The sequence below is a fragment of the Rhinolophus ferrumequinum genome, chromosome 5 (assembly GCF_004115265.2).
Source record: "Rhinolophus ferrumequinum isolate MPI-CBG mRhiFer1 chromosome 5, mRhiFer1_v1.p, whole genome shotgun sequence".
Classification (NCBI taxonomy): Eukaryota; Metazoa; Chordata; class Mammalia; order Chiroptera; family Rhinolophidae; genus Rhinolophus; species Rhinolophus ferrumequinum.
This window is the reverse complement of record NC_046288.1, coordinates 27,098,160-27,123,419: the sequence shown is the minus strand read 5'-3', so window position 1 is coordinate 27,123,419 and position 25,260 is coordinate 27,098,160. Positions and strand designations below refer to the sequence as shown.

The 25,260-nt window shown below is 35.5% G+C and overlaps 2 protein-coding genes across 2 annotated transcripts in view; both read left to right on the top strand.

Annotated features, from left to right (window-relative positions):
- The window catches only part of LOC117022344 (transmembrane protease serine 11F-like), a 79,727-nt gene extending 76,248 nt beyond the window's left edge, over positions 1-3,479 (top strand). Inside the window, exon 11 of the mRNA XM_033106346.1 lies at positions 1,353-3,479. Within this exon, the coding sequence (XP_032962237.1) occupies positions 1,353-1,511 (159 nt within the window). The 3' untranslated portion in view covers positions 1,512-3,479. The remainder of the gene's footprint in view (positions 1-1,352) is intronic.
- LOC117022066 (transmembrane protease serine 11G-like) overlaps positions 3,126-25,260 on the top strand; it is a 44,824-nt gene continuing 22,689 nt past the window's right edge. The window contains exon 1 of the mRNA XM_033105742.1: positions 3,126-3,156. Within this exon, the coding sequence (XP_032961633.1) occupies positions 3,126-3,156 (31 nt within the window). The remainder of the gene's footprint in view (positions 3,157-25,260) is intronic.

The window sequence follows — 25,260 nt, the reverse complement described above, 5'->3', positions numbered from 1 at the left end:
CTCTCTCTCTCTCTCTCTCTCGCTCTGCCCCTCCACCTTTTCTCCTCCCTTCCTCACCTCCCCAACCACATTAGTCAGCTGTCTTATTTCCTTATATTTCTTCTATGCTACTTTAGTGCATTAGTGAAATGAAAGCCAGAATGGTTTCTAACAAAATGTAATCTGATCATGTCAATGTCAACACTGTCTTTAAAACACTTTGGTGGCTTACCTTCATTTTTTTCCTTAAGATAAAAAATAAAAACTTCTTAAAATGACCACAGGGCTCCATTTGGACTAGTCTCTCCCTACCTCTACAGCCCCATCACATAACCACTGGACCCCTTGCTGTTTTCTTTCCAGTCTCTTTTTTTATAGGTCCTTGCATAAGCCAGGCATGCTGTTTCCTCTACCTAGAACACAATTCGTCCATACTTCCCTTTTCATGGTTAACTCCTCTTCCTTTAGATATCAGCTTAATTACATCTCATCAGGGGATACTTTCCGGGACTCCTTAACTAGTAAAATTTCCCTATTGTATGTTTCCATAGCACTAACCACAGTTGTAATTTTGCATTAATTTGTGGGCTTATTTAACATCGGTTCTTAAACCTAAACTTCAAACTCTATGAGCATAGGGACCATTCATACTTGGTCATTATTGTATTCTCGATAGCCATCAAAATGTCTGGGACATATAGTAGGAACTCAATTAATAGTTTACAAAAGAATAAATAGAGAAGGTGGAAGAGGCACAGAGAGGTTAAGTATCATAGCCTATGTCACACAACCAGTAATTAATAGAGCTGGGAGTGATAAGTAGGCAATTCAACCATTGAGGCACTTTTAACCTTTACATTTATATCTGCTTATTTACTTAACTTCCTTTTCCAAAAGAGATTTATGGGGGATTAAAATTCAGCAAGCAAACATAAATTATTTAGGTAAGTAAAAGAAAAAAAAGCCAAGAATAAGTCCATAAAACACAGTCAAGGTAACCATACTCAGAGGAGATCATCAAAATTTTTCATTATGCACAAATACTAACCTCATAGTAAATATTTTATATACATGCTTACTAAACCATGCATAAAATATCTAATCAAACTAGAAAAAGAAATCCAAGGATACTGAACTAGAATAATGTAATTATTCCATATGAATGAATATTAATCTTTCTATAAAACAATGCACTTTAAAATTTATAGCACAAAATTTTAACTCAAGTGAGAGAAATATTTATAATCTATCTCAAGCCTGTTCTGTGTACCAATTTCCTTTTTTTTTTCTGTGGAGAAGAGATGATTGCAGTGATCTTCCTACTGAATTATACTACAGTTAACAATTTTACATATTTTTGCTTTTTTCTCCAGGGTGATTCTGGTGGACCTCTGGTTTATGATAATCGTGACATCTGGTACATTGTTGGTATAGTAAGTTGGGGACAATCTTGTGCTCTTCCCAAAAAACCTGGGGTCTACACAAAAGTGAGTCAGTATCGGGGCTGGATTGCCTCAAAGACTGGTATCTAGTATGAACTGTCCATGAATTATATCCGTGGCACAAAGAGCTAAAACTCCTGCATATTGTGTATTATTTATATTCATGTGGTTTGGATCGGTGCTTTTGCTGAATGTCAAGAAGTCCTTCAGACTCAGACCAATTTAATGTTATAAGGTGGACTTTGTGACTGAACTCTCTTTTCACCCTGAGGGAAGAGGACACAGCAAATGACAAGTAGCACTAACTCCTTACTCACAAAGGAAACTGTGATACTTATTAATGAGATGAATATTTATAAATGGTTTCCCCCAATGGAAAATGGGAAACAACATTTTCTACAGGATATGAAGAGCTGACAGAGCTGCCAAAATCTTACCTCATATAACACCTGGAACATTTTGGATTCTTCTAGCAAAAAATCAAACAATAGTCTGCCCTGAGGAGTCACGGCTTCAGCGTTCTAGCACTGATGACTGTATACTCAGTGGTTAGAAAGGAGAGACATAGGATTTGCAATAAAACTTGAACTCTAACCTGGGTTTATAAATAATAACACAGAGCATTATCATTCACCACAAGAGTTGCCATTTAAAAGATGTTTAAATGTATTTGAACTTGCTGTTAACATTGTTTTAAACACAAGCTCTAGCTTCAGGATGCGTGTTGTATTGTTAATAAGCATTCTGATTTATTCTTTAACAGAATCATCACTTGGAGTTAGGCCAGAAAGGAGAATAAAAAAGATTCTTGTGAGCATTTTTCCATGGGTACAAAGAGGATAAAAATAATTCATGGGACCTAGGCATGCAGAGTTTGTTTCAAATGATTAATAACAAAACAAACATTCTACTTGTTTGTGGAATGAGCTATCCAACTATTTATTTAGAAATATCTATATCAATATATAGTAACTAGTGCTCTTGTAAGACTTCAACTCTCTGACAGGTCAAATGTCTATCAGAATGTCAGGTTAGAAGAGCTGATACGTGTAAAGCACTTAGGACAGTGCCTGGCATATATCATGCACTATATAAATGTTTGCTATAATGAAAAGGAATGTCTGTGTGAGTTTTAAGATAAATTAGCTTAATTTGTCAAATTAGTGGATGACTTTGGGGCTTAAATCAGCCCAAAATCTAGTGGTGGAAAGCACAAGCTTTGGAATCAGGCTGTCTGAGCTTGAATGATGGTGCTGCCACATATGAGCTATTTGGCCTTGAGTGGGTTTCTTAACATCACTGTGCATTAGCTCTTTTATCTCTACAGTGTGAATCAAAATGGTACCCACCTCATATGGTTGTTATGAGGATTAAATGCATTAATACAGGTAAAGCCCTTGGAACAGTTTCTGCACACCGTCAGTATGGACAAGCTACTATTTATTAGTAGTGTGCTTTGGAGTCAATAAAACAATATGCTTTTTAAAAACTGTTCCTTGTTTCTTTATAGTCACGTAATTGATTTCAGAATACTTTAAATTACACTATACACTATAAAAAATTTAAATTACACTATAAAAAAGTTAGGTGAACCACTAGATTTTCAAAATCACTTTTTATGTCTCATTAATACATTTTGAACTATGTCTGCTTATAGACACACAGGACGCATGGCCATGTGGCCTCAGGGTTTTGACTACAGAGATGCGGCTGCGTTCATCTCCAGGCCTCCAATGTGAGACCTCAAGTGCTAGATTCGTTGCTCTGATTTATCAGAGAAAAATTTAACCTGTTTCTTTACTGACTGAAACTTTTGTTACTTTATGTGTATGTGTTTATATGTAATATATGTAAACAAGATAAGTATAACTAAAAAAGCTTCTAGTTGTTATTTATAGCTCAATATTAAGATATAAACAGAAAAGTTTCATCCATACATACTTTCCTTTTAAACAGAAAATGTCACCAAATTTCTGAGTTGATGACTACTAACTAAATATCAACAGAAAAAGCAGAGTGAAAAACTAAATCTTTACACTTCTTTTTACATGCATAGAAACATCCAAAGCTTTCTAGAGAATATTTAGTATATTCAAAATGTGCTTGATTAACCTATTTTATATTAAAGATAAATACGGCCTTTGGTAGAAACAGGAAAACAACTCTGTCTACAAAAAAAATTATTTTCTACTATGTAAATTCTATAACAATGACTATGTGGTTTTGTGTAACTATAGTTGTATTTCAGAAGACTGTGATCACTTTTTGCATGTAAGTGTCTGTGAAACTATATATCCTGATTTAAATAATTTTATGCCTTATTCAATTCAATGACATTTTAACACTAATGAGAGACATATATCCAAAAGGCCGTTAGTAAATCTAAGAAACAGAAAAGCGGATTTTGAAAACAGAAATTGTATATACTATTTCTAGTTTGATGATGTCTGACCTGAGTGGTGTTATAGGAGTCATGCAATAGGTTTTCCTCAGGTGTTCCATCTATCAAATGAGACATTAAGCTATTTACCTAATGGCACTGTTGTGAGGTTTTCCTGTTGAACAATAAAGTTGAAAAGTCAAAGAATGTTTAAATCTGCTCAAAAGAGTGCAAAGTATATTATTGTAAATTTTTATCAATACAGATGGTGCTGCAAATGCATTAAGATTGTAAAGAAGCTTTTTTTTTACAGTGTTAGCATATTTATCAATACATTGCTTTGTGAATTTTGCAAATATATTGTGGTTTTTAAAAAAACCTGGGCTTTGCCTCTTATGCTGTAAATGCTATAATAATAGTCACAGTTTTTCACAGAAAAAATCCAAATCAACCCTTCAATTTGTCTGACTTATTGTTTTAAAATACACGTCAAATCCATTATGCTGACAGTAAACACTACAGCACATAATCCACATGGGATCTTGATGGAATTTTGGGTGCCATGAGAACTAAAAGGTTAATTTTTAATGCTAGAACAAGATTGGACCCAAATTTTTGCAAATACTTCATCATCTTCTCTTGGTGAAATCTTCATGATTCAATACCAATAAGAACCAATATATATTAATAGGAATCTACCCCTTTCAACTGAATAAAGTTGTTGCTTTGTTAATATATTTATTTGAAGAAATGTGTGGGAGACATTCCTTCATGCAATCATGGAAATAAAAAATAAACTTGTTATAACTTATTGAAACTAATGCTAGAATCATAGCTGTTAGAACCAGGAAGCACGTAAGAGATTGTCTATTAGGTTGGTGCAAAAGTAATTGTGGTTTAAAGGTTAAAAATAATTGCAAAAACTGCAATTACTTTTACACCAACCTAATACAAGAACCTCCGCGTTTGACTGACGAAAGAATTTCCCCAAGTTATACAGAAGGTCACAGCAAGTGTAAGAACAAAATCCAGGAGCCCTCACATCCAGTCCCATCATCTCTCCATCACTCTAATCTGAGTTATTCAGGATCACCAGCAAGGAATATTGAAATTCTAGAAGTCACTGGAATTAGATGATTGTTGCCAAACAATGTTTCTCCTTGCAAAAATGTGAGGTAAGTTAAACTCACATGGTATTTAGCAAAACACATCACCGGACAAAACCAGTTTTACAATTAGGACAAATAACGCCACTTAAAACTATATCCAGCTATACTTAAGGAAATGAAGGATGATTTTAATGTAGGCAAAGCTGCAGAGCCTGTTACAGTGGCAGGTCAAAGTACTCCATGAAAATTTTACCCTCCAAATCATTACCTTATTCATTCCTTTTCTCACCCTCTACACTAAGCTTTGTAGTTATGGAGTAATTTAAAGCCTTGGTATGGTATAAATTAAAAATCTATACCATATTTCAAAATGAGGAGCAGCAAAAGATTTTGAACCCTACTAAAATAATAAATGTTTGATTCTCTCTTTGCTATAGTTAATGCCTCATTAGTCTGTTTTATAAACAAAACTACAGAAAGCCCACTAAAATGCAGCTAATTACAAAGTTTTGATTAAGCTACTTTTGTAAATGCTTACAATAAACATTCTTTTATAGGTTTCAATATTTTTCTTGCCTAAAAGTTTTAACTATGACTAATAAGAAATGAGAGAAATGCAGTCGTTACACAATCAAAAAGTATGACTTACTCTCACTGTGACTACAATGAGATATCATACTCGTGATTATGTTATATTACATTGCAAAAGAATATTGTGGATATGATTAAGATTACAAATCGATTGACTTTGAGTTAATCAAAAGAAGATTTTCCAGGTGGCTCTAATGTAATCTTCTAGAAGTAGAGAGTTTTCTCTTTCTGGCAGCAGAAAAGGCAGAGATTCTAAGTATGAGAAAATACACTATTGATAGCTGAAAGATGAAAGGGACAATGTATCAAGGAACGCAGGTAGCCTCTAGAAACTGAGGGCAGCCTAGGCTGACAGGCAGCAAAGAAATAGGGACCTTAGTCTTTCCTCAGGGAACTTAATTCTGCCAACAGCGTGAGTGATCTGGGAAGTGATTTTCCAGCCTCCAGAAAGGAACCCAGCTGAGCTCACACCTTGCTTTCAGCCTTTGAGACACTAAGCGGAAAACGAAGATGAGCTCTCCTAAACTTCTGACCTGCAGAATAAAATTACATAATAAATTGCTGTTGTTTTAAGTGACTAAGTTTGTAATTTGTTACACATTACTAGAACATTGGCCGAGGTATAAAATATTTATTAGCCAATTTGAACCTTTTTTCATATGTTCATTTATTAATTGTAATATATTCCCATTTTGCCAAAATTTTTTTTCAAAACAAAAGAGGTATTGAAATATGAAAATGATTGTTGATTGTCAAATCAACTAAAAAAAGACTCAGTAAGCATTGAATGTCGTAGTGTCTGCTGAGGTGCTGATAAGTATATTTATTGAAAGACATCACAGTTGCAAATGTTTCACTATCTTACAGGAGAAATGGGTCTTAAATCTAATAACAGGCAAAATTAAAATTAGATGCTTGGTTGAAGGGAAAACATAGGTTAAGGGTGGTTCACATAGTATGAGAGTCAGGAAATTAAAGGGAAACATCCTGGAGGAGTTATCTTTAGAGTCTAAGGACCCTGTGTAGACAGATTCTTATTCGATGATTTGATTTTACAGTGAGGTGGACTTTGAATTGAGAACTGTACTATAAAGAAGGGAAGTGATATTTTACACATGTGGGCAAAGATGCAATGAGGAAAAAAGGTTTGGATCAACAGAAAAGAAAACTCAACTTCAGAGAAAGTAGACACCTCTATAGCTACATAGGAGAGCACATGGAGAAGAGACAATTAGCAGGTGAAGCCCTTTAAAATGGCAGTTGGCACAAATATATTTTTATTGTTTTACTTTATAGCTCAATACCCTTTAGAGTAGATACAAACAAATGACTGGGCCAGATGTAATGAGTACATGTACCATCGCACTAAGAAAATCAAGTCAAGGGCTATGAAATGCTTTATGACTACCTCTGACCTTGATTCATGCTTGCCTCTGAAAGAGATGAATGGAAGGGCCTGAAGACCAGACTTGTACTGACTCAGAAAGAAAGAGTGCCACCTCTTGAAAGAGAAATGCAAAACCATTCAAAGTACTTAAGGGTGTTGCTTAAGTTTTGAACACAATATTGTTTCTCACTTAATTATCCAGAACCAGGAAATTTTTCCGGCAGTGAAGACTTACAAGGGATTTTTCACCTCAAACCATACTATTGGTTAAAGTATACCCATCCCAACTTGTCAAACTAGTTTACTTTAAATCCTTAAGCACTCTTTCTTTAGTCAGCATACAAGTCTGAAAGAATGCCCAGGATGCTACTCATTTGAGGAGAATTCACAAAGCAGCACGGAGGTGGAGGAGTTTGCATTCCCAACAGCGGATGATGTATCAGTAAGTTTAACTTTATTTTCATGTTTGAAGAGATTCATTTCAGATTGTGGTTTCCAATTCAGGCAATTATTCTAAATTGGGAATTTGGTAGTTGTTTTTTCTCTACTGTCGTTGGAGAAAATAATAACATAGTAATGTTAATAATTTTTATTTCAGGAAACCATGCTAATTTGGTTTTATATTTAGGACTTGAAAAGTTTAGCAGGTTGGATTTTAACTGACAAGTTTAAAGTGAAAATAAGATAATCACAGAGAGGGAGGAAAGACAGAGAGAGAGAGAGGTGAAATTCTATAGACTTGTAGGAATGGAAGGATGGGGCAAGGAAGAAAGTGTTTTCTCACCCTCAGTGTGGAGTCTAGCATATATAATGCTATTTGTTTAGCATATATAATGCTAAAGTATGCATTTAATTGATACATTGAAAATAGAGGAAACACACATGTTGTATAAGAAATACTGTATTTTAACCCTAATTCTGAAATTGATAAATATAATTAAAATGCAAAAAAATGAATCTGAATTTTAATGACCTTTGAGAAATTCTTTGCCTTTTAAAACAACATTCTAAAAAATTTTTATATTGATAAAAACAATTTGTACATAAGAATATAAAAGTAAGAAGCAAATAAGTAATTCTAAGATTTCTGTATTTTAATAGACTTGGAAGGCAGTCTATAGAAATTAAATGAGAGAGAAATGAAAGTGACATAAAGGTAGAGAAATAGGAAAAATACACTGAAATAAAAATCTAGGGAAAATAAAGGTAATACAGCAAGAAAACATTTAGGCCTCTCTATCCCTATTACTTTCCTTTTTCAAGATTTTCAAAGTTGTCCCCTCCAGATCCAAAATCCTTGAAAATTTTCTGGTTCCTTTCCATATCAAAATTAATGAGTGTGACTACTTTATAATTTTTTGCTTTGGTTTTCCTTGGCTTTGTGGCTCAGTGACAGTAAGGGGTAAGAGTGAAGGGACTGGTGGGGAGATTTTGAAAAGCTATCCCCACTCTTCCCATTGATAATCTATGCCTCAGCGTAATTAAGTCTTAGAGGGTTTTCTCCATTTGAAATATACAAATAAAACTTTATTTATTAGTTTTTGTCACATCTGAGTAATATGAAGAAAATATATCTTATTCATTGTTGTACACACCAGTACCTAGAATTCTTGGCACATGTTTATTAGTTGAACCATTTAATTTTTCTTTAAATTTATTTGGGACCAACTAATTTCTAATAACTTATCACCTACTGGTTGTTTCAATCTCCATTTGACTTCACTAGATTTCATACCATTTTTAAATACTTCTTTTTACACAGAAATATTTTGTTTCCTTTTCTAGTAAGCCACTCTGTATTTAGATATCATGATATAAATAGATATAAATACATTTATATAGTATTTAGTCCATTCATTTCCTAAAAATGAATAACTACCATGTTTCCCCGAAAATAAGACCAGGTCTTATATCAATTTTTGCTCCAAAAGACATATTAGGGTTTATGTTCAGGGGATGTCACTCTGAAAAATCATGCTAGTGCTTATTTTCCGCTTAGGTCTTATTTTCAGGGAAACACGGTATGAAATGGTTTCCTTGGATTATCACTTTCCTACAATGAGGTTCTAAATAATTTTACCTTTCTCTTTGCCTCAAAAAGAAATATTAGCATCTTTTTTGAGATGCAATTTACATATAACATTATGTTAGTTTCAGGTGTACAAAATAATGATTCAGTATTTTTTATAAATTGCAAAATTGTCACCACAGAAAGTCTAGTTAACATCCATCACCATATATAGTTTCAATGTTTTTCTTGTGATGAGAACTTTTAAGATCTACTCTCCTAGCAACTTTCAAATATATAATACAGTATTATTAATTATAGTCACCATGCTGTACATTACATCCCCAAGACTTATTTATTTTATAATTGGGAGTTTGTATCTTTTGACCACCTTCATTCATTTTGCCCCACCTCACAGCTCTGGCAACCATCTAGAGTCTTTTTTCATGTAGTAACACCCATTAGTGAACTTTAAATTATTTCTAACATTGACTATTAAAATCAAGTTTTGGTTTTATAACAATAAGCATAAAAGGACCCTGTCAAGTGAAAACATACAAATATAGAAAATAGGGCCCAACTGCTTTAATTTGGAAACTAAACTTGTCATTTAAATGAGAGGCTTCACTCATCTTCTGTAATAGTGTCTTGGGCTTTAGGAGTTCAGCACTGTCAATGTAGGACCAAAACTAGACACAAAAAATAAAAAATAAAAAATAAAAAAACAGATGGCACATAAACTAAGAATAATCAGTATCTCTGAAGTGGCATAATTCTAAGTTTAAAGATGAAATTTAAGCTTTATCAGAACATATACACACATAGTATGCATATATATATATATATATACATATTTGTATTTTATCATATTTCTTTAAAATAAGTCTTAGCAAGATACAAACATATCTGTTTTATATATGGTTAAGTATTTTTACAGGAAAATGTTATGATAGATTATCTTTAATTTAAATGTCTATTTTTTTTTCAATCTTGGTAAAATTGTAAACAACACTGTTAAAATTAACATCCCTCTGGCTAATTTTTGCAGACATTTGAAATTGTTTCCTTAGGATAAAATATCTTCTGAGCTTTCACAATTTCTGGAATGTCATCCCATGATTAGCAAATTACTCTACATATTAAACTTCTTTTTTCACTGAATATTCCCCATCTCCCTAGAAAATTCAAATATAATTTGTTCATTTTTTTCCCTCAGGACACAGCATTTTTTACAGCCCTCTCAAGTAAGGGTTTATTACTGAAGACTGAGTTTTGTCCTCTCACTCCCTAATGCCACCTCAGATCACTGCTCTCCACATCCTTGTAAACGGCCTTGTTCCTTTGATGCTCTCACAGTTCTGCTCTCCACCAACTTTCCTTCCTTATCGTTATTCTATGGACCCATGATTATGCCCTGAATTATTACAGACTGACATTTATGTCCCTATCTCCTAGGTTTAGCCTAGGTAGCACCAGTGCCCATGTGATTGATCCTCAGCATTGTAGTCATTTATTTCCTTGATCTTCTCATCTCTGTAAACTTTTCTTCAAATATTACTTTCATGTCCACACCCTAGAGTTTGTCATGACTTGGGATTACTATCTGTGAATCATACCTTTGGACAACTATCACTATACTAACAGTCCTCCTGCAGTCTTAGTTATTTCTAATGCATCAGGGCTTTTTGTGTTTTGTTTTGTTTTTGTTTAATTTCATTGGCTCTTCCAGTTAATGAATTCTTCATATCCATCTGTTGCCACCTCCACCACACACACACACACACACACACACACACACACACACAGACAAACACACTCATCTTTGTTTCTCTTGTGATCCTTAGGTTCATCATTTCAACAAATTTCTTAATGATGTCTTAAACTCCACTGAAATCTCTTGTTTCATATTTCTTCCATCATTCATACCTGGATAAAGTCTAGAGAGAATACAACTATCTGAACAATGGCTCACTTCTGCCCAGACCACTGAGGAATACTACAGAAAATCTCACAAATGTGCAGAAAGTGCCAGTTCATCTGAGCCCTCATTTCTGACCTACCATTCCTTCTACATCACCTTAATTTATACTCCAATTTTCCACAATGACTATTTTCAACTTCTCTAGCCTTCTCAGAGTTCCAGTTCTCACCACCAGCCCTCCCATATTTCAACTACTTCAAAAAGATAACATGATTGATCAGTTAGATGAGAATTCTGACATGGAACCAACAAACCTACCTGTATCTATTTATGCTCATCGGAGGACGCCTACAATTTGTCTAAGTTCTCGAACCTATTAGGTGGAACCATATGAAAATGTCAATATATTGCCCCTTTTGACCTACACAAATGGCAATCACATATGTGTAAGCCTAATAGTTCAGAATCCATGATACTTCAAATATGCTGTCAAAACAATCCTCCTCCCAACCTCAGGATTTCTACTGGCTAGTTTACACTATTGTGAGTTTACTCAAAACTGTCCCATTCACAATAAAAAGAAAAAAATCCTCTATCAACCCCATATGCCTTGATGACCTACCTGCCTCTTCCCATTCATAGCCAAACTCATTAAAAAAATAAAAGTGTTAAAATCCACTGTCCCTTCTCCTCACTTCCAATTTTTCCTTAAACTCACTGACATTTGGTTTATAATTCCACTACTCTGTTGCTTTTTCTCTCGTGGTCACCAATGACTCACTATTGCTTAAATCAATGGGTATTCTAAATTTTTGTATTTTATTTTTCAACAGCATTTAATACTGTGGATCAATCCCTCCTTGAATACCCTCTATCCTTTGTTATTATATCACTTTTATTTATTTTTTCATATTTCCTCCTTATTTTCTTCGGTGCTTTCCAGGATTCCTTATCCCTTGCCCATATCTTAAATGTTAGTCTTCTTCAGGATTCTTCTCTGAGTATTCCCCTCTTGTTATTATTTTAATAAAAAATATTCTTGAGCATCTACCATATTCCAGGCGCTAAAAATACAACGATGAATTTCACACAGGACCTGACATTTTTAAATGGTAAAATAAAATTGCTAAATTAAAAGGAATGCATATTTAATGGCTTTCTATTCATGTTGATAAGTTAACTCACTCCTTTTATATATATCTCTAATATATAACTCACTCCTTTTATATATCTCTAATATATAACTTACAATTTGCCACTTAACCTTTATTTTGAAACTTTGATAAAGAGAAGATTTGATGCAATCATTAGTTTTCCCCTCCTTTTTCTTTTAAAGTAGCCCAATTATTTAATGTTTGCTTTGATGATTTCTACCTCCATATGTGAGTTTTAGGAAATGAATAGCTCACTCATAAACAGGACAACAAAGTGAAAACAAACCAAGATCATATGGAACTAATTTTTCTAATCTCTCCTAGAATTTTATAAGCAAAGTCAATAAAACAGTAAAAAAATATATGTTGCACATATAAAGAAGTTTTTATAAGGAGGAATTTACTTTTAGATTACTAATGAATGTTGACATAGTACAACACTTAAATGCCCCTGTAGGAATAAATAATACGCAATAATTATTTTCTTATAGACTTTTAAAAGATTAGTTTGTAGCCTGAGATTACTGTTGCCCAGTTCATTTTGTTTCACAAATTCATGGCACAGGCTATATTCTTTTCCCTAGTTTATTAGTAATCTAAAAGTAAATTCCTTTAAAATTTCCTGGGTATTGACATATTACTGAGTTAGAATGCAATTATAATACTCAAGCTGGGTAAATGAACCAGACAGAATTTCAGGCTCATACATGGGGGTCACAGTGAGTGAATATTGAGAGTATTTCTTATGCCAACCAAGAATCTAAATAACAATAAGATGAGCTCAATGCTATTTCATTTCAACCACAACAAAAAAGGTACTCAATTATTACCAAGCACAAGATTTGTAACAAGGCACATGGTAGAGGAATAAAGGAAACATGATCTCTGGTTAGGGGACGAGAGAGAGAGAGAACCATAAGTAGTAATAAATATAATGTAATTTAGCTTTGCTTAAATGTTAAGCACAGGTATAATCAATGCACTTTAGTAGCATTACCTAAAAGATCAGTACTCATATTCCTGGTGATATATGAAACAACTATACGTAGGATTTATTTTAATGTATATGTAAGAAAATAGAGCTACTGAATCAAATTCAGTATTTGGTAAATATTATTGCTTAGGGATTGGCTATATTAAAAAGTGAGTCTATTTTCAAAATTTAAGGAAATTGATTTGGACATATTAGTACTTATAGCAGAATTGTGATGACTGCAACTGCAATTTGAGAAACATTATAACAACTCAAAGAAAGAATAATTTTAAGCAGGACAGAAAATGAAAGCTTTAAATTGAGCACTTGGATGAGGTCTTAAAGACAAGTATATTTTTGTAAATAAGCAAGTAGGAGAACGCAATCTAGGCTGGGATCCTTAAACTCACAGTGCAGAATACTTCCTTAGCTGAAGTAATAGGTGTTTTGTTTTTGGCCAAGTTTATATCCTCCAGAAAAATGCAAATTATAAGCCATGTTTTCTTTTAAAAAAATATTTTTACTAAAATATAGCTAACATACAGTATTATATTAGTTTCAGGTGTACACCATAGTTATTCAACACTTCTATACCTAAAGAAGTGACCACCATAAGTCCAGCAACCTTCTGACACTGTACCATGCTATCACAATATTATTGACTGTATTCCCTATACTGTACATTATATCCTCATGACTTATTTGTTTTACACCTGGAAATTTGAACCTCTTATTCCCCTTCACCTGTCCCTCCTTTTTAATTTTTCAATTACAGTTGACATTCAATAGTATTTTATATTAATTTCAGGTGTATGGCATAGTGGTTAAATATTTATATAAGAAGGGATCCTCTTGACTAGTCTAGTACCCACCTGGCACTATACATACTTATTACCATATTATTGACTATATTCCCTATGCTTTATTTCACATCCCCATGACTATTTTGTAACTACCAATTTGTACTTCTTAATCCTGTCACCTTTTTCACCCTGCCCCCAACCCCCTCCCATTTATCACCCCAATAAATCTAGTACCCATCTGATACTATACATAGTTATTACAATGTTATTGACTATATTCTTTACGTTATATCCTACATCCCTATAACTACTGTGTAACAACCAATTTGTACTTCTTAATCCCTTTCCCTTTTTTACCCACCCACAAATTTCCCTCCCATCTGACAACCATCAAAATGTTCTCTGTATCTATGAGTTTGTTACTGTTTCGTTTGTCTATTTTGTTCTTTAGATTCAACATATAACTGAAATCATACATTTGTCTTTCTCTGTCTGGCTTACTATATTCTGCACAATACCCTCTAGGTCCATCCATGTTGTTGCAAATGGCAAGATTTCATTCTTTTTTACAGCTGAATAATATTCCATTGTATATATGTACCACCTCTTCTTTAGCCATTCGTCCATTCAGGGACACCCAGGTTGTCTTCATATCTTGGCTATTGAAAATAATGCTGCAGTGAACATATGGATGAGAACATCTGCTCGAAGCAGCATTTTGGGTTTCTTTGGATAAATACCCAAAAATGGCATTATTGGGTCCCTCTTTGTCTCTCGTGGGTTTTTTTTTGTTGTTGTTGTTGCTGTTGTTTGTTTGTTTGTTTTTAATGAAAGTTTATTAGGGTGGCAATTGTTAGTAAAGTTACTAAGAGCATAAAGTCATGTTTTTACCTCTGTACTGATATTTGATATTAAACACCCTAAAAACTATAAAAGATTACAAATGTAAAAGGTTGTCATTGTTAACCGACCCAATGGAGGTGCTATTGAAAAGAGAGTATGGTATATTAAAGTAAGATTTGATCATGACTGTTGTGCAAGAAGCACCTGTGTAACAAATGGCCAGGTGATTTTCTAGGGGTTTATTATACTTTGACTTGGATTGCTACTCAGATTCCTGGAAACAGATCTGATAGAATGGTTTATTGTGTCCCACTTATAGGTGAATTAACTGTCTTCATCAGATGATTTTAGGTCTCTCCAAGAGGAATAATCATTTTCTGGCCACCGACTCTTTATGGGGTGCCCTGAAGGTCACAACTCAGCCCAGCTGGTGACCTCACCATCTTGAGACTCTTACACCATGTGACTCAGGCATGCCTCCCAACAGGGTTTCCTGGGCAGTTTCACTGTAAGGCTTTGGTTCCCAAGGTACTAGAAGCTCTTAATTGTTGCCATGTACTATTCTTATGTGTATTTGGGCTCCTCCAGACCCCTGAATCTTGGATGAAAATTAAATTATTTTTAGTACATTTCTATTCAGCAAAATTCACCTCCTTGTTCCCAAGCTTCTATTTTTGTACCATGCTGCACTGGTCGTTGTTGGACTAATTTTTTATTAGTGCCTGTGTTCTACAGAGGAAAATGTTCATAAATAGAAGATGGGAAATTTAGGTGGTCTCAATTAAGTACTTTTATGTTCTTGGGCAAACGCCTTTAGCCTCAATTGAAAAGTGGGCATACTATTTACCATGTGAACCTTACAGAGATGTCACAGGGTATGCTAAGCTCTTTAAAAACGGTGCTATATATTCATAAATTAAAGCTATTATCATCATTATTAGTATTGTTAGGATGACCTGTGATTCACCTTTATATGCTTAACACCTCACCCTTTGTTCTCCAAACGTGTTTGGAACCAGGTTGGGCAACCTTGAGTAAGGAGTACTCTTTACCTTTTCAGGGGCCCTAAGACTCTAGGATCATCACATGAGGCTCTGATTACACTGTGCAAATTTATCAAACACAGACAGAAAGAACTCTCAGCAATTAAGATAGTTCATCAGATATGTACAAATGCCATTTATACTTAACTGAAGTAATATAGTCACCCTCTGGCAGGTATTTTACCCCTAAAATGTGAGGGCACTAGGAAATGGGACAAGAGAGCTATCTTGGTTGTCATTTAGACAGAAATCTCCCAAATGAGTGTAACTTCTGCAGAATGGCTGGACTGTCTTTGTGAGAGCAGTTATCAACTGTTTACACTTTTCAAACCTTATAATTTTGTTCCAAAGTGTCAGCAAGTCACACTACTTGTTTAATCAAGCCTGGTAACAATAGCTAACACTCAGCGAGCATTTGCTATCTCTTTACATTCTCATGATCCCTCTGTGGGAATCATCTGCATCTTACAGATTAATAAACTCAGACTCTAATAAATGAGATGAAGTCACATGACTAGTGAGTACAAAGGCATTCTGTCTGACAACAACTCAGGCTCTTTCCACTATACATGTAGCTTCTCTGCAGAGACCGGGTGAGACCTCTGTGACCAAAGCAACCTCTTAAGAAAAAAGCACTATGAAAGAAATATTGCTTATTTTCAGTTCAAGACTATGTAATATATACAGAATCGTCTAAAAGAGGGGGGCTATCATGTAAAATGCATAAAATAGTGTATCACTGCATTGTCTTCAAATCTTTTTTTAAGAGCCTTACCCATAATAATGCCCGGCATATGCATTAAGAAGCAACCCAATAAATAGGCAACTCTCGGCTTCTTTCTTGCTCGTAGGACCACAGCAACCTAGAGAACTTTCTTAACATATGCTAGATCACATACAGACCAGATTATACAGATGAGTAGGATATTGAGAAAACCACCTGTGCCATTAAGAGAAAGTGGGAGATTTTTCTTTTAATTACCTACATAATTGTCTTAATTCTTAACTTCCTTTTTTTTTTTTCCTGAGTAATACTGATAAATTGTAAGAGGATAAAACTAGAACTCAATCTTTTCACTCCCTATCCCATACTCCCTTCACTTAAATTTCATTGTCTCTGCGGGAAAAAGAGTGACGTCAGTTCAGTGAATTAACCAGAATTTATTGCTCACTCTGCGCAAGGAACTATATTAAACGTTACTGTTGTAACAAGAAGAAAGGCAGAGAACACAGACACAGAAATAAAATATAAAGAAAGCACAATGGGGGTGGCAGATGGGTTAGTGGGATCTTGTGGATGTTCTCTTCTCATCATTTCTATTGTCTCAGTGAAATGGGATCAAGGCCACCAGCTGAGGGTGAGGATGAAAACGTGTGACTTGAAAAGAAAGTGTGAAATAACTGTCCATATCTCACACTAGGGCAAAGAGAGTGTAACTTAATTAGTATGATGGCCACGTATCACTGAGGCCTAACTTAAAGTTAGTGTGCCTTCACTGAAAATGAGGCTCATCAGCATAGGTGAACAATTTTTCTTAGCCACTTTTGTACAAACAGACACGATCTGTTACATTTAACCAGGGTTGGAGTTTTACTACATGATTATGACAAAGTAAGAGAGGATTACAGAACTGAGGGTATATGTCAGGGAATGAGTATAACGAAAGTCCATGGGACTTACCTAGGTAAGAGAGCAATGCCATCATGAGGGTGATCGGAGACATTGAAAGGATGGTAGGATCAGTGGACTCTAAGTCTCAGTGGGATTGAAGTCTGGGTACGAAGGCAGTGAGCTGGAAAGATGAGTGGTGGTAGTTGAAGAGTTAGATGATTAAATTAGATTATGGAGAAGTTGAAGCTACTACTGGTAATGACAAGGTACAGACCATCAGTAGGAAAGTGGGCAGCTGAGGTAGGAAGAAGGACAAGATCATTGGCACAAATAGCCAGTACAGAAAATAAGAGCATAACCAATACAACAAAATAGACAGTAATAAAGCAGTGTAAGAAACTTGAAGATAGCTGCTAATTGGGGTGGACTAGCTGTGAAAGAAACTTGCCCTTAAAGGACAAAGAGGCATTAGAGCAGCACATTGAAAAGTTCCAGAAATGGAAATGCCAGCAGCTGGGGAAAAGGCGATTAGAAATTCTGAGGAATGAAGGACATATTATGCAGAGGAGGTGTCATGCGGGGACGACCTGCAGGGTCTCTGGTCCCGCTCCCCGCATAAGAACACAGGACATGATGAGGCCAAAAAGGAACACCCACGGAGCCATAGGTAGGGGAATCATACCACTATATTCTCACTGGCGGCTGGGTTGGAGACACAGGAAACAGGAGCCACACAATTCCCAACTCTCACTGCTCCACTTGCAGGCTCAGCCACCATCTTCTTGCTAGCCCCAATTTTTCCTGCTAGCCTAGCCACAGCAGTTATATTAAATGGCTCACTGGTTACAGCTGACGGCCAACTAGCCACAGCTGATGGCCATTTGATCACAGTCGACGGCCATTTACTACCTGAGCCAGCACCTTTCTATGTGAGGCCGAGAGCCTGGAAACTGCTTTTTGGGGCTCTGTCCCCGCAGGAGGTATTGTAAGCAAAACAGTGGTGGGTGAATGTTCTAAGAACAGAATAGCATATGTGAGGGCAAGTACTATACATTAAGAGGCCACAAGTAAGTTAAACATAGCAAAAGAAAGACCCTTCTTTTAAAAATGTAAAATATATCCTTTCCCTCCCACATTTGAAATTGTCCAGTGGGTTCCTGTAACCCACAGAATTAATAACACCTTGCCATGGTTTTCAGGGTCCCCATGATTTATTCAGTCCTTGCCTGTCCATCTGGCTTAACTTTCTCTACTCTTTCCTGGACCCACCACGATCTGGCTACACTAGCTTCATTTCTTTCAGGAACTCAACAAACTATCCCTATTCCAGCTCTAGGAACTTGCTGCCACCTGGTCGCTCTTTCCAAGTTCTTCCAGAAGCTGTTTCCTCACAATTCACCCCTCAGCTCAAATGATACCTCTTCAGGGACGACTCCTTGCTACCCAATAAAGTACCCTCCACCACTAGCTGTGTCACTCTCTCTTCGTTAATGTGTTTTACTTTAATGAGTGAAACTTATTCTTTGGCTTTTTTTTTTCCTTCAGTTTCCTTCCACTAGCCTGTGAACTCCATGAGAGTAGGAACTTGCCCGTTTTGTTCACTATAGTTTTTTCAGCAACAGAATCAGTTTTTAGCACATAATGGACTCTCTATAAACATTTCTTGAGGAAATGAATACTAAGCTAAAGACTTTATATTCTATATAATGAGAAATATCTGAGGCTTTTTGAACTAATGAGTCACGTGATCAGAACTGTATTGGGAAGATAATTCTGGCAACCGCATTGCAGAAATGTATTTGAAGGGAAATTATCTGGAGATAAAAAGATCTATTAATGGCTACTGTGACTGTCCAGATAAAACACATTGAATGGCTGAGGTAGGATGGTATTAGGGAAATGCAAAAAGGGCACAAATAGGAAAGACAATGCAGAGGTAGACTGCTTAGGTGAAGGACTTGTGGAGAGGGCGATATCATAGCATTTGAAGGTTCAAAGAGAGTAACCTGGAAAATTTTATTTTTTATTTTTTTAAATGTGATTAAAAATAAAGGCATAGGGGAAAAAAAAGTTTAGCAATTCCTCTAAATGTTAGACATAGAGTTATCACATAACTCAGAAATTCCACTGTTAGAGAAAGATAAGTACCATATGATCTCACTTATTTGCGGATTCTAAAGAAAAGAATAAGTGAATGAACTAATCAGAAACAGTTTGGGAGACAATGAGGAAAAACTGAGGGTTGCTAGATGGGCGGGAGGGGTGGGGGGTGGGGGGGAGGGTGAGGGGATTGGAGGGCAGTCGGTGACCACAGGATGGCCACGGGGTTTGAAAATTAATCTGGGGAACGTAATTTGGTGGTTACCAGAGCGTAAGGGGGTTGGGGGGTGGGGGATGAGGGTGAGGGGGATCAAATGTATGGTGATGGAAGGGGAGCTGACTCTGGGTGGTGAACACACAGTGTGACTTATGGATGATGTGATACAGAATTGCACACCTGAAATCTATGTAATTCTACTAACAATTGTCACCCCAATAAATTAAAAATAAATTTAAAAAAAAAAAAAAAGAAATTCCACTGTTAGATATACATGCAAAAAAATGAAAACAAATGTTCATTCAAAAACTTGAACATGAATGTTTATAGCAATATTATTTATAATAACCAATAAGTAGAAACAATGCAAATGTTCATTGGCTGATGAATATGTAAATAAAATGTAACATGCTCATAAGATGGAAAATTGGCAATAAAAAGAAATGAAGTCTTACGTCCTACTGTGGAAAATAATTTGGAGGTGATACATGCTACCACATTGATGAATTTTGAAAATATTATGCTAATGAAAGAAGACAGGTACAAAAGACCACACACTATATAAGTCTATTCATATGAAATGTCCAAAATAAACAAATCCATAAAGATAGAAAATAGATTAGTAGCTGCCTAGGTTTAGGAGGTTCGGGGAAAAAAGAGTGATTATTAACAGGTATACGGTTTCAGTTTGGGATGGTAAAATGTTTGAAAAGTTGATTTTGTGATGGTTCTACAACTTTGTGAATATAATGAGTTCACATATACTGTGCATTTCTATATACTTTGTGAATAAACTGAATCATTGAATTGTACACTTCAAATTAGTGAAATGTATGTTATGTGAATTATATCTCAATATGGTTATTAAAGAAATAAAGAAAGGAAAGAGAAAAAGGAGGAAGGCAGGAAGGAAGACACCAAAAGCTTCTGGAAGCTCCAAAGTGTGTTTTCATTAAATGTAAAAGCTCCTGACAATTATTGTACGCTAAACCTGTCAAAGTCACCTACCTATCATCTTTACCTTTTGGCACGCATGTGACTTCTACAGCAGTATCAAGTAGTTCTTTCAATAGTTCTTTCTGGCTCAAGAAAGACCTTAATTTTCTTTTCAAATTTCAAATTTTATTTTTGTTTTAATGTTCAAAACAAGCCCTACTTTCTTGTGGAGGTCAAACTTTATTGTTAAATAGCACTAGGAAGAGAGATGATTAAGGGTAAATGATGCTTAATTGAAAACATCGTAAGGAAGCAGAAAAATGTACCAACAAAACTGAAGCAATACCGGCCGAAGTGGGTGGGAAGTACTGCTCTGGCCAACCACCTTATCTTCAATAGCCCAAATCAATGGCTTGCACATTCTTTTCGGTCTTTATGGGTTTTAATTACCTCAACACTCTAAAATTTCCTTCAAGGAACAGCTTCTCATGCAACTTCACCATGTAAATTTGCATTAATGAACAGAAATTTGAAGAGTAGCACTCCCTGATCTTGATTATTTCCTTTTGAACTCTTAACAATAAAAACAGCAGTTATTTTATTTATCACATCAATGAACTTTTCATTTATGAAACATTATGTCTTTCTCATTGGCACAATGTGAGGTTATAGAAACAAGACACACAGCTTGTCAGAACATGAAACAAAAGGAAACACAAATGTTCACTTAATCTTTTGCACAATTTTTAGTATTCCTACTCACATCACAGATTTTATGAAAGTCTCACAGTATCTGGTAGTACAATTAAAGCCATCATCCCCATTGCTAGCCACTGTTATTATGAATAATACCAACACCTCCTGGTATTTTCATAACAATTTTCTTCCAGAGTTGTTCATCGTCTTCCCTAGGCAATGGATTAAAACCCCAGCTATGTGATTCACCAATTTTGTTTTGTCTTAAATGTTCCCATACCCATTATTATTGTAAAGTAATTCTTTCCCCGGGGGTGCTCCAAAATGTGTTCAACACATGATGCCTACTTCTGAATCCTGTGATTATTCTTGAAAGCCCTGGTGGTGCCCTTTCCCCTAAGCTTGGAGTCTCTTATCTGCTGGCAGGCTTCTTGGAGTTTATCAGGACTTCGTTAAACTTCCAAGCTGCTTCCCAACCTGTATGTAGTTTGTACCCAGTTTGCCACTCAGATTCCAAGGCCCTGCCTCTTTCTTTCAAGAGCAGCACATGTACCATCCACACACTTTTCATCAGCTCATTCTACTCCATCTAGTCACTCCTTGGTACGCTTTTCTCTACCGCTTTTCATAATAAAAATAACAAGATAACCAAAACTCCTAAGTCCTTACCATGTTTAGTTACTGTTTTAAATGCTCTTACATATATTAATTCATTTAGTCTTTACAAGAATGTGCAATACCTACAAGGTGGTTATTACCCCCATTTTATAGATTAAGAAAGCTAAGGCACAAAGAAGTTGAGTAACTGCCAAAGTACCATGGTCGGGGAGCTGGGATAGGAACTCAGGTTAGTGGGCTCTGGAACCCATATTCTTAACCACTGTGCTAAACACCTCTTTCAGAGACGATGAGCTCTTCAAATCATGTGACCACTGCTATGGCAGAAAGAAATCCATTTACTCCTGATCTTTGAGACATTGAGTGGCAGACAACATTTGGTTATATGAAGAAATTAACAAAGCTCCAGGAACAGTAACAGATGTCAGGCGAGCTATCTCAGGGAAAAGGACCTAAAAAGGTACCTCGGTAAAAGATTCCAACTCTGAAATAAAATGGCTGACTTTGAAAAGAGCAAGCAGAGTTCATTCCATATAGGTTAAGGTTTGGTTCAAGAAGTACCTCCCATTGAAATAGTCTGGATAATGAGCTACTCGAATTTAAACAAAGGTAGGGGAGGGATTAAAAGTAGGACATTTTTCAAAATGCTTTGACTCTGTGAAAGGTTTTCTGGACTGACCTGCTGAATTGGTAGCTTTCGTCACTCTTCATCTTTGCTTTGGTATGAATACCTCAAAGGTGAGGTCACTTATTTTTTTTTTGTTTGTTTGAATGTCAAAGATTTCTCTATGGCTGGATTTTCCTGCACTGCAATGAACCTGTTTAGTCATCTTGCTGGGATAGTCTGACCAAAATTAGATGCTTTCATTTGGAAACATTCGGGAGAGGGAGAAGCCAAGAAAGAAAGAGGAGAGAATAGTCCTTTAGTGGTTTTCAAGTACAAAATTTGTGATTGTATCTTGATTCCAGGTAACTTAATCTCATTTCTCCTCTTGCCATATTTGAAGCAATTCACCTCTAGCCAAAACTCTGCTAAAAATAGTTTTTGTGTTGCAAATAATTTAGGGCTATATACTGCCATATGACATATTCTTTATTTAGTAGACAAATATTTACCAAGTATCTATCACGTACAATCTCCACCAATCCGGAATAACCACTGAAATTAGTCATTTAAATTATTCAATGTGTAAGTGAAACTTATATTAATGCTAAAAACAATTAGGGGAAAATTGTTTATTTTATTTTTAAAAAATCTAAGAATAAATATTATAAGGCACGACCGCCTTGTTAAGGAAATAAACTCAAACCAATTTTCACTTGTGACCCATATGTGGACCCTGAGAAGATTCCTTTGATATGAACCCTGAAAAGGAATAATCTGCTGAGATGGACTCCACAGATCAAGAAAAGATCCAAATTTTATGAATCATAAGAGCCTAGTGGCCATTTGCTGTCAGGGGCTCCTCACGTACTCTGTACACCAGGAAGAACCTCAGACGGAACTCTTGGCATCTTGTATTATGCCCTGCTTGTTTACACTGTCTGAGTCAACCCCCACAGGGAAAACCTGGTTTTGCATTTCTAACATCAGACTAAAATCTGCCCTGTCCAATCAGAACTACACAATTTGGGTACTTCATTTACATATAACAGACCTAGTTGGGAACCTTAATGGTAACTTTCACTATAAAAGTCAGCCTCCTCTTTGTCTCAGGGGAAGACAATTTAGGTTGCTACAGTACCGGAATCTGTGTCTCCTGGTCTGTAGATCCTTCTGCTCAAATAAATGCTGCTTATTCTTTATTACAGTCTAAAATTAATTTTGGTTTACACATACATAAGACTGTAATTCAGTTACAATGATGTTTCTTGTGTTAGAGGTAGAAGAGTTCAATGGGAAACCACATCTTTTTGAAGAAGAAATTTTTTTGCAAAACAAGCTCTCTCTTTAGGAATGGTTTTCCATATCTGACTCAGAGACAAGACAATAAGATGGTCCAGCATTTTTAAGCTTTAAAAAATTATCATCATTTTTCAGCAATTACTTCCTTCAAAGAGAAATCATTAGTCTTTCTCCAAAACTCTCTTGGAAATTCTCTGCAACTCTGGTAGCAATTTGTATACACTATGCCCCTTCTCCTCTATAAAACAGTAAGTTCCTTGAAAGGAAGAGCTAGTGAAGATTCTTTTTTTATATTCCCCTGTGGTTTGCACATGGTAATGCTCAATAAATGTCTCCTGAACTAACAAATACATGAATTAAGTTTACCTGTATTTTCATTCATAAATTCTACTTTTTCAAGTATGTCCTTGAGAAATCCACGTCCTTGTCTCATGTCTCCTTGTCTTTGTTTACATTGTTCCCTTTGCCTGTGGTACATGTCATCCTTGCCAATTCTTTTTCCTTAGCCTTCAAGCCCCAGTTCAAAGGACAACTTCTTTAAGGCAAAATCATTTGTACCCACTCATCTCTTATAGCATACTGTGCATAATTCCATATTGACACTTGTCACTTGCATTATAGTAGTTACTTAATGTGCCTCTAGATTACATATTCTTAAAGATGGGAGATTATGTTTTATTCATTTTTAAATCTTAAGCAGAAAGTATTTGGCACACAGAAGAAACTCAGTAAATGTCAACGGAATGAGTTCATGATTGACCATGATTTTCATTAATAAAGGTGATGAATATGTTCATCAGCTCTTCCCTGTGCCCCAGTGGGATCCTGGTTCTTTTAAAGATACTTTAGATGTTTGCAGATTGTTGTAGATACTTTTTCTTGACACCAACAAAAAAGCAGCAGGACAGAGTAACTCCCGAAATACAGAACTCGGAATTAGTACTACCTGAGATACTTACCAGAACTCAGGTTGTAGGTTCTGGTGTGGGGAAACCGCCTCTAGCTTCTTTGCCCAGATACAAGGATATAGAAGGATTCCTCTTCCTTTCAGGTCATTAATGCCAAAAGGCACACCTCAGTTATGCCTTCAATTATTTATCTAGGGCCTACTTTACCACTAGAAGCTAGCAATCCTAGGAAGCCTAATTCCTTCCCCTTCTTTTATATGTGTAATTTTAACAAAACAACAACTAGTACCTTTAACTTTCAGAACCATATTCCTGTCCAGTTTTCTCATGGATTAGATTTTCGTAGACAACATATGTTGGTCTCATTCTAGCTTGCCTCAACTCTGTAATTGTTCAGATTTGGTCTTTAGACTATCACCCCGACATTTGGATGGGGACAGGGCTTTGTCACATTTCCCTGCTTCTACAAAGGTTTCCCAAATGTCAGTCATTTGTATACCACATATAGCAAAAAGTCATGCTTTTTGCCATATTTACATGCTATTGGTACTATTATTATTTTAATATTTTTCTTTAAATTGATTCATTATTTACTTAAATAAATATGGCATTATTCTGTGCAATATCATCTATA